A 14,673-nucleotide genomic window follows, 5' to 3' on the forward strand; every position below is an offset into this window, starting at 1 on the left:
GCTGAACGATTACTACAGTATGTGGTTGTTTTGTGTCACGTGACAAAGATCGAGCATAGAATCGACCTTAATAGAAAAGATTTGTTCAAACGCGTCTGCCCATGTGTATGCTGTAGTTGCTTTTATTAGTTATCTAAGTAAAATAACATGTAAGAGGCAGAAAATAACATTACTGTAATAGTAGTTAGCGCAGTAACATTTTTAATGAGTTTTGTTTTAAGTTGAAAGTTATATTTCTTCACGTATGCGATGTGATAAGACTTGTGTTCTGTATATGCGTTGGGTAAACTCGGCTTGCTCATATACGACCATTTAGATTTTGCATCTAAATATGAATCAATAACAACATCGAATACTTCCAGGCAGCCATCTTAGCTTGTACCGACGGCTACCGCACAGCAGGAAGTGTCCGATCTATCGGTTGCACTTCTCTGGGGTCAACTCTCTCAGTCAAACTACCCTGAAAGAGCGGTTAGAGGTAATGGCTACTCTAGCTTGTTAGTCGAATTATTTGCCTTTCGTTTAGGTCTTAGCTTGTTTCGTAATGATTCGGGGCAGATGCATTTAAACTTCAGAAGATGAGTTCAAAACTAGTGTGTAAAAAAAGGGGACACGGAAACTCTGTGGTCCTCTCTGGGAATCAGTGTTGTTAGCCGCCAACCTGCAAACTAGTAGTGAGCTAGCTAACGTTAGCGCGCTAACTTAACACGGTACGTTTGTTATTAATGTTAAAGTAAACATTTAGCTAAGGCGGTTGTGTGCTATTGAAACGCCCTCAGTTTACCGCGTGGATATATCTAGGCTCTTTTAGTGAAGTGAGCAATTTCTGCCACTTGCAGGGCTGTGTGGAGGTAGCTAGCATGGCTAGCGGCCTTAATGTTACGGTAACGTTAGCTAACAGTGGCTAAAACTTGAGTAATTCCCGCGGACTAACAGTTTCACGGCCTTTGGGTTTTATACACGGCTCATTCTTGAAACTGTTGCATTGGCGTTATTTCAACCAACCTAGTAAGGCGATTATTTTTCTGTATGGTCATCTGTTGAACTTAACATAATGACCACATATCTGCGTTTCTGGCGCTGTCATGTTTTCTGTTTCCCGCTGTTTATTAAACTAGTGTTTGTTCCACGTGGTAATTAAACTTTGTTTCCTGTCTTTTTTGTTTTTAAATTGACTCAAGGAAGAACAGCGAACATCGCACCATGGACTCGGAGATCTTGAACATAGAGGAGATCGTGATGGGACGGGGCTTGCCAGATCCACCACCTGAGGCTCCCCCGGAAAAGCCGGCAGAACCCTACAAACCCATCACTCTGAATGGACCTCCGGCTCCCTCGGTTCATTCCTGTGAGTGATGCAGTGATCACACCTTTTAAATCAGCTTCCTGAAAGCAACAGCACATAATAAATCTGATATTCTGTTGTGGATTCAGACCAGCATGAAAACCTGCAGTGCTTCCAGTGCTTCATCACATTCTGCAGTGCAAAAGCCAAGGAGAGACATATGAAGAAGAGCCACCGGGAGGAATACAAGCAGCAGCTGCAGCAGGTGAGACGAACAGAGTGTGTCAGTTTTAACTAAATTGATGACTTTGTTGTGTCTTAATCTATTCACCAGAGTTCAACCCTGCTTAATGATGGAAAGTTGGGATTTTTCTTTTTAATTTCCTTTTCCAATTTTGCAATAATGAAACTATTAAAAGCGCAGATTTGTGGGTTTTTTGTAGTTTTAGCTGCCATTGACCCATAAACAAAGTCCTCCTTTGGTGGATAAAGATACTCTAAGAAATAGGAGTATCAAACACCCCATGTGTTTGAGAACAAGTTATCAAGAGTAATCACTTTCTCAAGTCACTAGATCATCCTTTAAATTGCGTTTATCCTATGTGTGTAGCATTTTGCACCAAGCAGAATATTGCACACATTGCCCTGGTGTTGCAAATGTTATTTCGAGGGCCAGTAATGTCCCATTTGTGTTCACCTCATTAGCTGCTTCACACATTATATTATGTGCTGTTATGGTCCTTTTGTCCATTAGTGATCTTCTGTATCACCGTTGCAGAAATCTCCATCCTTGAGTCCCATGCCATCTGGAAATCCCTGTGCACCCTTTGTCATGTAAAAGCCTGCACAATCAGACTTTCTCAGTCTTAACCCATCCTCATTCATTTTGAAAATGACTGCAGCAAAAAAAAATCGGGAGGTGTCCAACTGAAATGACACCATAGTGCAGGTTACACTACATAGATTTCACATTATACACTAATCCTCAAGGCACCAGATTGCTCCGGTTGAGTCTGTAGAAGCCCATTTTTTCTCTAAAGGAGCCTTCACACAACTCTATGTCCAAAACATGAGGTTTTAAATGTTTCTCCTCCCTGTTCTTTTTGGTCACCTTTTCTCAGGGAAACACATTGTTCACATGCTACGTGTGCGACCGCACATTTCTGTCATCTGAGGAACTGACGCAGCACCAGCCAACACACAGCAAGGATGACAAGCCCTTCAAATGTGTTCACTGCAAAGAGAGCTTTAAAACGTTCTCTGAAGTGAGTAGAATTTGCCAGCTGTGTTAGAACATACAGCAGAACGAATCAGTTTCTAGCTTTATGTATTTGTGCTTAATGTTTGTGCATAACCATTTACTTCTCTCCTGTCTAGCTCACATCCCATAGAAGACAGGTGTGCCCAGAGAAACAGATGGTTTGTAAAGATTGCAATGAAACTTTCCGTAGTGCCGGACTGCTGCGTGCTCATCGCCTGACCCAGCATCCACGCCCAGATGTCGAGACTACAGAACAGCCAGAAGATTCTACAAAAACCCATCGCTGTAAGAAGTGCGGCCAGGGATTTGAAGCTGAGTCGGAGCTGATAGCACACCAGGAGAAATACCCCGAAGGTCAGCAGTGCAACGGCAGCGCTTCATCTGTCAAGAAACGCGGACGGCCTGCCAAGGCTGAAGACCCTGCAGGTGCTGAGAAAAAGGGAAAGCGGAAAAAGAAAGAGGAAGCAGACATTCCCGAGGAGACCGTGAAGGCCGGCAGCACATCAGACGTGACGGCAACCCCAGCGGAAGAAAAAGGGAAAGCAGGCGGAGCAAAGCGTGGCCGTCCCTCGAAGGTGACAGCAAAGTCAGAAACGGAAGATAAAACTCCCGAGGACGAGAGTCAGGCTTCAGCAAAGGAGAAGAAACCTAAAGCAGAGCCGACCCCACCCCGTCAGCACCCGTGCCCCGAGTGCGACCTCACATTCCCCGGCTTGATTCAGCTCCGTGCTCACAAGAAGGAGAAGCACGCCCCACGGAAAGCCCACCCCTGCGAAGAATGTGAAGAGAGCTTTGCCCGTCCAGAGCAGCTGGATGCCCACATGTCCCGGGCGCACGCCGTGGGCCGATTTGCCTGTCCGACCTGCGGGAAGAGCTTTGGCCGAGAGCGCACATTGAAAGCTCACCAGAAAAGCCACCCAGAGGAAAAGCCTGAAAACACAAGTGGAAAAAGATAATTGAGGCATGGAGACTTTGCAGATTTTATTCATAAATTTTCCTTTTTACCCACCCCTCTCTCTCTTTTTCTTTTTTTAAATTTTGGGGATCTCGTACTGCAGATGATGTTGGTTTTTGAGAATGAAGTTTTAGCAAGTTTTGGTGATGAGATTGATTTTGATTACCGGCTGTTGAAATGTTGGTCAAAGAGACACATCTCCTAAATTAACTAACCAGATATGAAATCCAACTATTACACCGTTTGTCACAATATAGTCTGTAAAAACAGAAACTGTTTGGATTAACTTTTTAAATGATTTTCTTTTTTAAGTGTGAAATGCGTGTGAATTTATTACTTTGTGTCTTGAGTTGTTTAACTCACTTTGTGGTCAAAAAAAAAATATGTTCCCCCTCCCTTTTTTTCCCCCCTTAAATTTTGGGCAATTACATGTGTTGAGGTAAATTTAGATACCTGGTAGCGATACTATGTTTGATTGTTTAGTCATTTTTTTTTGTCTGTTTTGTTTTTGTTTTTTTCGAGAAGAATTATGTCATGTACAGCTTCGGGTTCATATTGTGCATTTTTACACTTAATATTTTGATTATGTTACTTTATAAATTAAGTCTCATTGAGGAGGAATTTTAAAATAACACGATTAAGCTCTGCTGAAAGCTTATTTTGGCTAAGTGCTCCCAGTTCAATGTGGAGTGGTTGGCATGTGGGCAGAAATGATCCACTTTAATCCTGATTTGTCTGATGCTAAAATGTACTCCATTATTTTTTCACTTGTTTAAAGGACCAGTGTGCAGGATTTAGGGTGGTCTATTGGCCAAAATTGAGTACAATATTCATAATTGTATATACTAAACTGGAATTACTAACCACATTAGTATCTACAGAGGGAGAGGATCCTCATCTGAGAGAGGTCCGTGTAGTTTTGTAGAGAAGAAAACTGTAAACGTAAATACATGCCATCACTGTAAAATGCAAAGTAGGTGTGTCATGTAGTCGCCATTTTTCTACAGTAGCCTGGAATGAACAAACCAGACCTTAGCCACAAGAAGGGCCTTTCCTGCTGTTCAGTCACAAGTAGTTGTATATGCTTGGAAAATGACTTTGGTCGCAATCTGCAACCTCACCACTAGATGCCAATGAATCCTACACAATGCTCTTTTAAAATGATCTTTAATGTCTTAGACATTTTTGAATGGGACTGGTGGTTCTTTAATGCTCTAGCATCCAATAAGGAACTGTGTATATCATGTGTTACTCACTGATTGGATGGTTCTCTCCCCACTGCAATGTGTCTGGACATGAAATAAAACTTGCTATCCCAAGGGAGGCTGCTGAAGAGATGACTCAACTTATTGTTTCTGTTCTCATTTGGAATTCAGGAGCACCAACTAAAATGAGGAGTTGGACTGCTTGTGGTGATAATATAGTTTGTTTTGAAAATGATACACGCTGGGTTTCATGTGATTTTGAAATTAGTATCTATTTGTAGTGTAATGTTAAGGATGTTATTTAGGATTTTCTAATGTTAATGCACTATTAGGTACATTATAAAGGTCGAAGTACTTGTTAATTTCTAATCAATCACACAGCAGAAACTAAATGCAGTGGCATGTAGACATTGTCAAGATGATCCGCTGAAGTTCAAACTGGGCCTCAGAATGGGGAAGAAAGGTGATTAAGTGACTTTGAACATGGCGTGGTTGTTGGTGACAGACTGGCAGGTCTGAATATTTAACAAATCCACTGGGATTTTCACACACTAGGGTTTACAGAGAATGGGGCAGAAAGAGAAATTATCCAGCCCATTTTCTGGGTGAAAATGACTTGCTGATGGTAGACATTGGAGGAGAATTACAAGACTGAAATTGATAGGAAGGTAACAGTAACTCAAATAAAAACTGCTGCTGTGCATCTCTGAATGCACAACAGCAGAAAAGCACACCGGGTGCCACTCCTCTCAGTCCTTAATAACATGGCTCCTCCAGTTTACATTCTAAAGTATTATTGTGTAAGATACTGAACCCTCAGTTTCTCCTGATGCATCAGTGTGTGTATGAGACTGTTACAAAGTTCATAGGTGAAATGTGTGTGACTAGGTGAATTAGACTTGTAGTAGAAAGCGCTTTGAGTGCCCAGCTGACTAGAAAGATGCTATGTAAATACCAGTACATTTTCTGCCAGAGCATTTTATTATAACCTACATATGAAAATCTCAGAGAATCCATGCATTTATATGAACGTAACTAATAAGATACAAAAACTGACTTTAATACCTATGCATTATAAAACCAGTCTAAACCACACTACATATTATCTTTTTTACAAAATGTATTGAAAAGTTTCTTAAAATATTGCCCTGCGCACCTGTGCAGCTGTAAGACCGTGTAATACCACTCCGAGCCACCAGGCGTGCTCCAGCGTTTGTGTGAAATTGTCTTCCCTCTGCTTATTGTTTTCCTTTTTGTCCTTATTACCTCGATGTTCATCTTCGGTTGAGGTGAGTTTGTAGCTGGCTAATTGGGTTATCGGTCTTATTTTATGTCATGCTGAGTAATGCTTTTGTTTATATCGTACAAATTAGACGTGTCATATGTTTCGATATGTATAGATGTTTTTTTTGTAAAGCTAGCATCGAGAGAAAAGGCTGTAAAAACCACGCTTGACTTCATCGGCTCCTGCCAGGTGAGAGAGGTGACCAGCAATTCTTTAAGGTGTGGCATGAGCGGCTTTAGATGAAATATTCAGAATAAAAAAAAAAATGATCCTGAAGAATTGTAACAGTCGCTCGGCAGGTCAGCTGAAGCATATTTGTGCTAGTGTTTGTTTATTAGTACACGTGCACTAACTGTGAGACACGTTAACGTTTTAAATGTTAGTTGAGCACGGACCCCTTTCTCTGTTTCATGTCTCCTCAGCCTCCAGTCATGTCCATTGAATACACCATTGATATCCAGCTGACAGAGTTGGGATTTCCGGACATACTGCAGCCGGAGGAGGCTTTGGTCAGACAAACACCGTGTCGCTCCACATCATCTGATGGCTCCATCTCACCCAGTCACTCTCCCACTTCACTTCCAACCAAACATAAACCGAAACGGCTGCTCAGAGGTGGCAAAGTAGTAGGTACAGCAGGACAGACCTCAGACACCAAAGAAACCACAGTGGCCTCTGGGCCATCCAAACGGACTGAGATGTTGAACTGTAAACGGCTGAATCCCACAACAAAAAGGCTGCAAGACAAACAAAGTGGCAGCGAGACAGGGCTAGCTGAGCCATCAGCACCCACAGTAATGAGTGATCCCACTGCTTTACAAGAAACCACAGACATTCCCCCGGTGATCGCTGAACAGGAAGGAGGGGGTGGTGATGGAGGTGGAGGAGGGCAGAGACCTGATGTAGACATGGCTGAGGGTGAATTGACGGAAGTGCAGGAGGATGACTCGGATGACAGTGAAGTGTCAGAGGTGTACGAGGAGGAAGAGGTTGATGAGGAAGAGGAGGATGAGGAGCTAAGCAGTGGTAAGACTGCATGACAATATGTTAATATCACACATGCACCCATATGCAGGTGAAAGGTTCAACACAAGATAAACAAAATGTCAGACTTTGCTGTAATTGGCAGGTAGTTGCTCCTGATACACAAACTAAATGCCAAGTAAAATGGCCTTATTTGCATAGTGGTTTTGAAGTCTGAGCATGTGATAGTTTCCCTTAGTGTTAACAAATTTCATGAGAACAACATCAACAAAGTGATCACTAACAGGGCTCAAAGCTCATTTCCCTTTATTTATCTTTATTTATTTTTATTCAGAAGCGACTAACACACATGCGCATGTTGCACTTGGCCTTGCAATTGTTTACTCATTCGCATGAACCTTGGCACTATAGTGCTTAACATCTCCTAAACAAACAGACTTTGATACACCAGTTTGAGTAAGTTTGATAAGAACATTTCGCTACTTTTTGCTTCTCAACCTTTTTGGGTCTTTTTATCTTCGTTTTAAGTTTAAGGTTTTATGACCTGTTTTTTTTTTTTTTTTTTTTTTTTTTTTTTTTTTTTCTAAAACTGCAACATTGACCGGCCTCAATAAGAGTCTCATGCAGACCTGGGTATTATATGGCCTGCAGGCCACATTCGGCCTTGGATCAATGGGAAATTAGGATTCAAACATAAATGAGTATACATCATGCAGTTTGTCCCATTTCAGTCATTAAACACTCTCAAAGGATAGTGTTTTGTTTTTTGTTTTTTTTTAATTTTATTTGGGAACTCACAATACAACTTTATTCCTTTTATTTTGTAGGCTACTTCTTATTTTATTTAATTGAATAGTTGTAATGTACAACTGCAGATTCACTGTAAATGCTTTGGAGCTTATGTTAATGAGAGATGTGAGTTTGTTTCCCCAAAATATATCATTTGACATTAAAAAGACTGATGCTGAATGTAGGCTTTATTTTTACCAACATATGGACCTGTAAGTGTTTGTTATGTGAAGTCAGAGGTAAAGCCGTGTGCTTAGTTTGTGGAGAGCAGATTGCTGCATTTAAGGCAGGGGTGTTGAACTCCAGGCCTCGAGGGCCGGTGTCCTGCAGGTTTTAGATATCACCCTGGGTCAACACACCTGAATCAAATGATTAGTTCATTACCAGGCGTCTGGAGAACTTCAAGACATGTTGATGAGGTAATTTAGCCATTTAAATCAGCTGTGTTGGATCAAGAACACATCTAAAACCTGCAGGACACCGGCCCTCGAGGCCTGGAGTTCGACACCTGTGTTGTAAGCCATTCTGTGATGGGGAGTTTGTCAAAGAGTGTTTGGTGCTGAGAAAACACAGTAATATGATAGACTGAAGACGCTGCTGTAAGTCAGGAGCTTCACTTTAAAAACAAAGCGGACAGTTTTGGATTTTTCTCCTTGGCTCTGGATGAGCTGTGATGTCCAAGATTTACTTTTTACTTAACTTTGTATGGGTTATACGGGTTTGAGATTAGAGGAGGAGCTGGAAACACTGACTCAATGAAAGGGACTGTGACAAGTAATTTAATTCAATTCAATTTTATTTATATAGCGCCAAATCACAACAACGGTTGGCTCAAGTCGCTTTATATTGTAAGGTAGACCCTACAATAATACATGCAGAGTAAAAAACCCAACAATCATATGTAGTAACAAGTAGTAACTACATGCTGGCTGGGACTGAAATAGGGCAAAAAGGCAGGTGTTTCAAATGATGGCTGTCCACAGCTGACATGGAATGTTTTTTTTTTTCTCTTCTCAGTTCTCTCACTGGACAAGAAAAAAAGAAGTGAAAAACAGCAGATGACTCTTTTTAATTAACACACTTCCTTCCTTTTTTTCCCCCTCCTAGAGTCGAGTCAGTCAGGTGACTACAGGTGCAGCGTGTGTCAACAGCATCTGCCCTCCAAGTTCAAGCTCCAGGATCACATGAACCTCCACACAGGAGCACGCCCGTACTGCTGTGCAGAGTGTGGGAAGCGCTTCTGCCAGATATACAACTATCGCATCCACCTGCGCACACACGCGCAGACCAAAGTGGATCGTCTCCAGTGCCGGGTCTGTTTGATGGGCTTTGCGTCGCAGGAAGATCTGAACGACCACCTGTCAAAAACTCACTTGGAGGATGAGTTCTACGAGTGTGACCTGTGCAAGCGTGTGTTCACGTCCTTAAAGGCATGTGAATATCACGTGCAGCTGCATAAGTGTATGCTGAATGTTGTGTGCGAAGTGTGTGGCCGCAACTTCTCATCACCGAAATCCCTGGCGCGCCACCGGAGGAAGAAGTGCCACCGCAATTTTAAATGCACAGACTGCACAAAGGTGTTTACCAAGAAGAACGCGCTCCTAAAACACAGTTTCTCCCATCTGGGTTTGTTGCCTTACACATGTATACGGTGTCGCTGCCACTTCCGATTGGCTAAGCTGTACCGCCAACACAAATGTGAACCCGAACGCATTCACTGCGTGGCATGTCTGAGGGAGTTTCTCAGTCAGGAGGACTTCCAGCAGCACAAAAAGGACACGGGCTGCTGGGGCAATCAGGAGCCGAGTGAGAAAACAAACGAGATCAGATGTTTGGAGTGCGGAGAGAGGTTCGACTCTTCAGAAGAGCTGAAGAAACACGCTGGAGCTCATCAGAGGGTGCTGAAGTGCGCTGAATGCGGGAAGGGGTTCCGGTCGGCCTTGCTGTTGATGTCCCACATGGGCGGCCATGCCGGGCAGTCACCCTGCCTTTGTCAGAGCTGTGGACTGGGCTTTCCCCACCAGCAGAACTACGACAGCCACCTTAAGACGTGTGGACAAACACCTCAGTCTACGGTGAGTGCGTGAAACTTGCAGAGAAGCTTTTACACTGCTGCTGCCTCTTCTGTTAATGCAGGCAAAGAAGATTTTCTATCTTCAAGATTTCAGTTGGGCACAGAAATACTTTAATGAAACAACTTCATTTCAAAATCAAGTTGCACAGATTAACTGAGCTACTCAGGCCAAACGAGCGCGTAGAGCCTCCTACAGCTGCTGCTGGTTGCCATGGAGCTATGTGGATGAGAGCAGCCACTTTTCTTTGGCAGTGGATTTTAAGAGTTGTGGAAAACTATTTCCTCCAATTCGCAATTACTGTTTATATCTGTATTCTCAAACATGAGAAACCGGCTTAATCCATTAACCCACAAGTAGAGCTGGGCGATATAAGATTTTTTCATATCACGATATGTTTTTTTCATTTCAGGCGATAACGATATATATCACGATATAAGCCAAATAACTATATTTGTAAGATTTAAATGTGCCGTGCTCACAAGTAAAATGTGAAATAATTAGCAGCTTGTTTTAATTAAAATATTTATTTCCCATAATAAGTTCAACAGGGTAGATGTACTTAAGGAACATGAGATTTCAGTTTCAGATAAATAAAGGCAAATATTGCAAACTACACAAAAGGCAGCCGCTAAAGCGTTTAAGTTTCAAAATAGAACAAACAAAACAGACTACTAAATTGTCAATTCCACTTAGAAACAAAATATTCTAAAAATAAATCTTAGGTCGTTTTACAGAAGAACAGACAAAATTGACTAACTTTTGTCAATATCAAATAAACTGAGAACTAAAAGGAAATTCTCAATCTCTCCTTGTTGTATAGCTTAGCTTTTCAAACAGTTTTAACAGTTACTTTAGTCTGACAAAAGCCGAATGACGAATTAGCGCTTTCAGTCAGAGATTGAGCATGCACCGCTTTATTGTATTTCCAGACTTGCTTTCGGCACAATTTACAGTGCGCGCTACTCTGTTTTTTGTCAGGCTTGAAATAGCCGAAATACCTTCACACTACGGAACTTCTGTGGCCCTTCCATTCGACAAGCTCTCCGGCGTTGGAACCATCATCTGTTTTTTCTTCGGTAACCTTCGCTCACGCTCTCGGTTGATTTTTCTCTAGTCGGCAAACTCATTTCCTTCATTACCCGGGCTGCAAGGCTGCAAAAACAAATACACATGTGCGCCTTTGGCGCTTGTGCTGCACGTAACAAGTCACGTGACGTGACTCTCTGCGGCTGTGATTGGTTCGGCTCTGCGCTACTTAATTTGGATTGGCTGTTCTTTTTTTTTTTTTTTTTTTTTTTAAGAGGACAAGAGAGATGAGGCCTATCGCAATAGTTTAATTTTTCTATCGAGAAAAAGTTATTTCGCAATACATATCGTTATCGTTTTATCGCCCAGCTCTACGCACAAGTAGCCAGTTGTCTGTGTGTAGGTGTTGCTGTATTTCTTAGCCAGTTATTTTTGTGTCAGCACAAAATGATTCTAAACCAGGATCAAGTATTGACATATCTGAGTAAATAGGAGTGCACATCGCTCTTATCCTACTTTTGATCTTACTCATTGCAGGATGTTTATGTGCAACATAAGCAACCTTTATAGCAACCCATGGTTTGTTTTTTGGGGGTTTTTTTTTGCTTTGATGTAGGTACAGATATGCTCAGAAACCTGTTTCCAAGAACTCTTTTCATATCATAAAGTCACACTGAAATGCTTTTGTTATCTTTACCCTTCTAGAGTGCCACCAAGAAACGTGTGTCCAGCTCTGCACTGGAGAGAAAAAAGCACAGCGCTACACCAGACTCATCAAACACAGCAAATGCAGTCACTGTGCCCGCTGTTGTTTTAAACAACCCTGCTCCACCAGTCGAGGATACTAGCAATCCAGGTCACATGACTGAGGGTGTCTCTACTGGCACTCGTCCATCAGACGGGTTGTGGAAGCTAACTCTTGACAAACAGCCGCCTGCTGGTGTCAATCTTGTCTTGTTCGTTCCTGTTTGTCCAACACAAGCCAACGGGCTCCCGCTCCCATCTGCAATCCCTCAGACACTACCCATCACAGCTATGCAAGCTCTGCCCGAGGGTCCGCTCGCAGTGGGTGCTGCTCTTGGAGCGACAATAAATGCCCCACTGGATCTGTTAACTGGGGTTAAACAGGATCCAGAAGCACCCTTGGATCTGTCTAAGAAGTCTGCAGTGACGTACCTTCCTGTTAAAAGTGAACCAGAAGAATTTGAAATCTCAGGACAGGCTGTAGATGCTGAAAGGCAAGAATTCGAAAACCACCATAGCAAAGTGACTGCTAAAACAACCTCAATAAAGACAGCTCCCACAGGACTCATAGTGGATATAAAGAAAGAGCCTCAGACCTCTGGTTGCGATTTGTGGTCGTCCGAATCAAACCAACTGACAGACTACAAGCTAGAGAAAGAGATTAAGATTGAAGTTAACATTTTAAGTGCTGATAAGGAAAAATAAAGTACAGCAAGGTCAGAAAAGGAGAGAAAGGTCACATTCCCTACCCTGTAAAGGAAGCATTTAATATACTGTTAGAATTACATACATTACTGTGTAATTTGTATATTGACCATCATACGGTTTTATGACAAGGCAGCATTTTCCTATAACTATTCCCACCAAAAGACTGTGGTTTTTGTTTCAGAAGCTCAATTCAGACGTAAAACATAATATTTCTGTCTTCATCAGTTTATTGACGGGGATTTTTTTATGCCTTTCCTTCATTACTGTTACAATGGTGGATGCTCATATTAAACATAGCCAAAGTATGATGTCAGGGAGGGTGTACTCACACTAGACACGGTTGCCTGAGCATGATTGTTCCTGCTCCCCTGCACTCAACAATCCAGACACAAGTATGCATTACTTTGTCTGAGCATCTCAGCTCCTTCCTCTCTGACACGCACACACCCTGAAAAGCGCTCTTGGAAACTCATGATTTTTTTACACGTTGTAGCTTAATTGGAAAAGTCGTGTCTCCTAAATGAGTTTCGCCGGAGCTGCTGTCACTGAGAAAGCTGCAGTTAGTCAGCAGCAATTGCACTACATCAACGTCACAACAGACCCTCTTTTGTAACATGTCCCTGGTACAGCACCCAGCAATCACAAAAGACAAATGAGCTCGACTCTGAGGGCTCAACTGCACTCTTGCATGATACAGATCGTCTCATGTGAGTACACCCTGAACGGGGATATCCTTGGTTGGTCATCTCAGGCACACAGCTATTGGTATAAGCACACAAAACCCTCCCAGCTGCTGTTTAAAACTGTTTGGGGGTAGAGGCTGCCATTAAGAAGAAATGGAGCTCCACCATGGACCAGTATATAGCTTATTTTGAGCTTTGAGCTCATAATTTAATTTATAATGAATTGGCTTCTTCATTCAGAAATGTACAATGACTGAGAGAATCTTGATACGTGTGCAACAGACTGGAGACGGCGGAATGTGTCTTTACCCGTTCAGACTCGATGATGGTTGTCTAGTAAGATGATCATCATCGCTTCCACAGAACGGTGACCAGGGTGCTGGTTCAGACCTGAAGCTGACCATACAGACAAGGATCCATGTTTGAAAGGGGTCAAAGTGAGACAGTTTTCTTGCATCTGTAATTTAAACAAGACATTCCAATCTTTTATTTATCGAGGCACTTTTTTTCCTTCTTTCCTTTTGCATTCAGATATAAGGCTGTAAATTCAGCCAGTTGCTGGAGGAAGAATGAATGGAGATTAATCCTATGCAGTGTAATGCAGAATTTCTATTAGCATTAAAATTTCTGTCATGTTGTTCTTATTGTCTTGGAAAACTGATTCCTTTTCTAAACCTTGTCAAAACTAGAGTGAAACAGGGGTTTTTTGTGTCTGAAAGCTTGTTTTGTATAGTAACTAGCATTTTAGTGCTATGTTAAATATTTCATGATTTCATTTTGAATGGTACTGATTAGTGGTATGAATAGATGTCTTCTTGTGATTAACATTTTCTGACTACACAGTCTGCAGGTATATTTTGATGTTTTTCTAAAGGTTAATAAATTCTTGTTTGGATGCAGGTGATTCACACTGACAGTTTTTTTTTTTTTAATTTGCTTATCTACAGTATTACCTTCTGTTTATGTTGTAAAAAGTTGGCCCTAAATTCTAAAAAAACTACCAAATGAAAAAGTATGGTGTACACCACATATGTGCCAAAATGTAGCTCTCATCAGGGTCATGAGAAGTCTGAAACCATACAGCCACAGAGTCTGACATAGTGGGGTTCATTCTCTGGTTTCCTTTTGTCAAACTGGAAAAAGACGTTTCCTGTAACGTCTTTGAAAAATGTATTTACTGTTTATATATACACAGTAGCTAAAATAAGTATTGAACACATCACCAATTTTCTAAGTAAATGTATTTCTAAAGGTGCTATTGACATGAAATTCCCACCAGATGTTGGTAACAACCCATCCACACATGCAAAGATATCAAGCCACAGATGTCCTTGACACGGGGGAAAAGTACTGAACACACTTACTGAAATGTAATACTTTGTATAAAAGCGTTTGTTGGTGATGGCAGCTTCATATGCCTCCTGTATGGAGAAACTAGTTGGATCAACCTTGGAGCTTCTGTGGGTCCCTTCAATGATCTCTATTTTTAATAGATTTCCACTTGCATTCAGGTCAGGTGATTTGATGGGCCATTCTAGCAGCTTTCTTTTCTTTTCTCTGAAACAGACCAAGTTTCCTTGGCTGTGTGTTTGAGATCATTGTCTTGTTGAAATGTCCACCCTTGTTTCATCTTCGTCATCATCATAGATGGCAGGAGTTATATGAAGCATGCC

The 14,673-nt window shown here is 41.8% G+C and overlaps 2 protein-coding genes across 6 annotated transcripts; both read left to right on the plus strand.

Annotated features, from left to right (window-relative positions):
* Window positions 1-331: 331 nt before the first annotated feature.
* LOC116330293 (zinc finger protein 429-like) lies at window positions 332-4,836 on the plus strand. 2 transcript variants are annotated; one of them, XM_031752561.2, is made up of 5 exons: window positions 332-478; window positions 1,182-1,348; window positions 1,435-1,550; window positions 2,407-2,550; window positions 2,663-4,836. In XM_031752561.2, exons 2-5 carry the CDS (start codon window positions 1,204-1,206, stop codon window positions 3,500-3,502), a joined length of 1,245 nt encoding a protein of 414 aa, XP_031608421.2. In that variant the 5' UTR covers window positions 332-478; window positions 1,182-1,203; the 3' UTR covers window positions 3,503-4,836. The 2 variants fall into 2 exon arrangements, with proteins under 2 accessions (XP_031608421.2, XP_031608429.2); XM_031752569.2 differs by lacking the exon at window positions 332-478 and adding an exon at window positions 505-710.
* A 1,005-nt stretch (window positions 4,837-5,841) lies between these two features.
* wu:fe05a04 (zinc finger protein 668) lies at window positions 5,842-13,914 on the plus strand. 4 transcript variants are annotated; one of them, XM_039620094.1, is made up of 5 exons: window positions 5,975-5,995; window positions 6,107-6,180; window positions 6,414-7,017; window positions 8,872-9,839; window positions 11,571-13,914. In XM_039620094.1, the coding sequence occupies exons 3-5, from the start codon at window positions 6,423-6,425 to the stop codon at window positions 12,312-12,314; spliced, it is 2,307 nt and encodes a 768-aa protein (XP_039476028.1). In that variant the 5' UTR covers window positions 5,975-5,995; window positions 6,107-6,180; window positions 6,414-6,422; the 3' UTR covers window positions 12,315-13,914. The 4 variants fall into 4 exon arrangements, with proteins under 4 accessions (XP_039476027.1, XP_039476028.1, XP_031608411.2 ...); XM_039620093.1 differs by lacking the exon at window positions 6,107-6,180 and having other exon boundaries at window positions 5,842-5,995; XM_031752551.2 differs by lacking the exon at window positions 5,975-5,995 and having other exon boundaries at window positions 6,002-6,180.
* Window positions 13,915-14,673: the final 759 nt, after the last annotated feature.

This window comes from Oreochromis aureus, linkage group 11 (genome assembly GCF_013358895.1).
Source record: "Oreochromis aureus strain Israel breed Guangdong linkage group 11, ZZ_aureus, whole genome shotgun sequence".
Classification (NCBI taxonomy): Eukaryota; Metazoa; Chordata; class Actinopteri; order Cichliformes; family Cichlidae; genus Oreochromis; species Oreochromis aureus.

Bases quoted from the DNA above. Each gene is read 5' to 3' on its own strand.
- LOC116330293 (XM_031752561.2), top strand. From the start codon at position 1,204: ATGGACTCGGAGATCTTGAACATAGAGGAGATCGTGATGGGACGGGGC. The intron at 1,551-2,406 runs GTGAGACGAACA...ACCTTTTCTCAG, and splicing joins ACAAGCAGCAGCTGCAGCAG to GGAAACACATTGTTCACATG. The intron at 2,551-2,662 runs GTGAGTAGAATT...TCTCCTGTCTAG, and splicing joins GCTTTAAAACGTTCTCTGAA to CTCACATCCCATAGAAGACA.
- wu:fe05a04 (XM_031752551.2), top strand. From the start codon at position 6,052: ATGCTTTTGTTTATATCGTACAAATTAGACGTGTCATATGTTTCGATA. The intron at 6,181-6,413 runs GTGAGAGAGGTG...ATGTCTCCTCAG, and splicing joins ACTTCATCGGCTCCTGCCAG to CCTCCAGTCATGTCCATTGA. The intron at 7,018-8,871 runs GTAAGACTGCAT...TCCCCCTCCTAG, and splicing joins GGATGAGGAGCTAAGCAGTG to AGTCGAGTCAGTCAGGTGAC.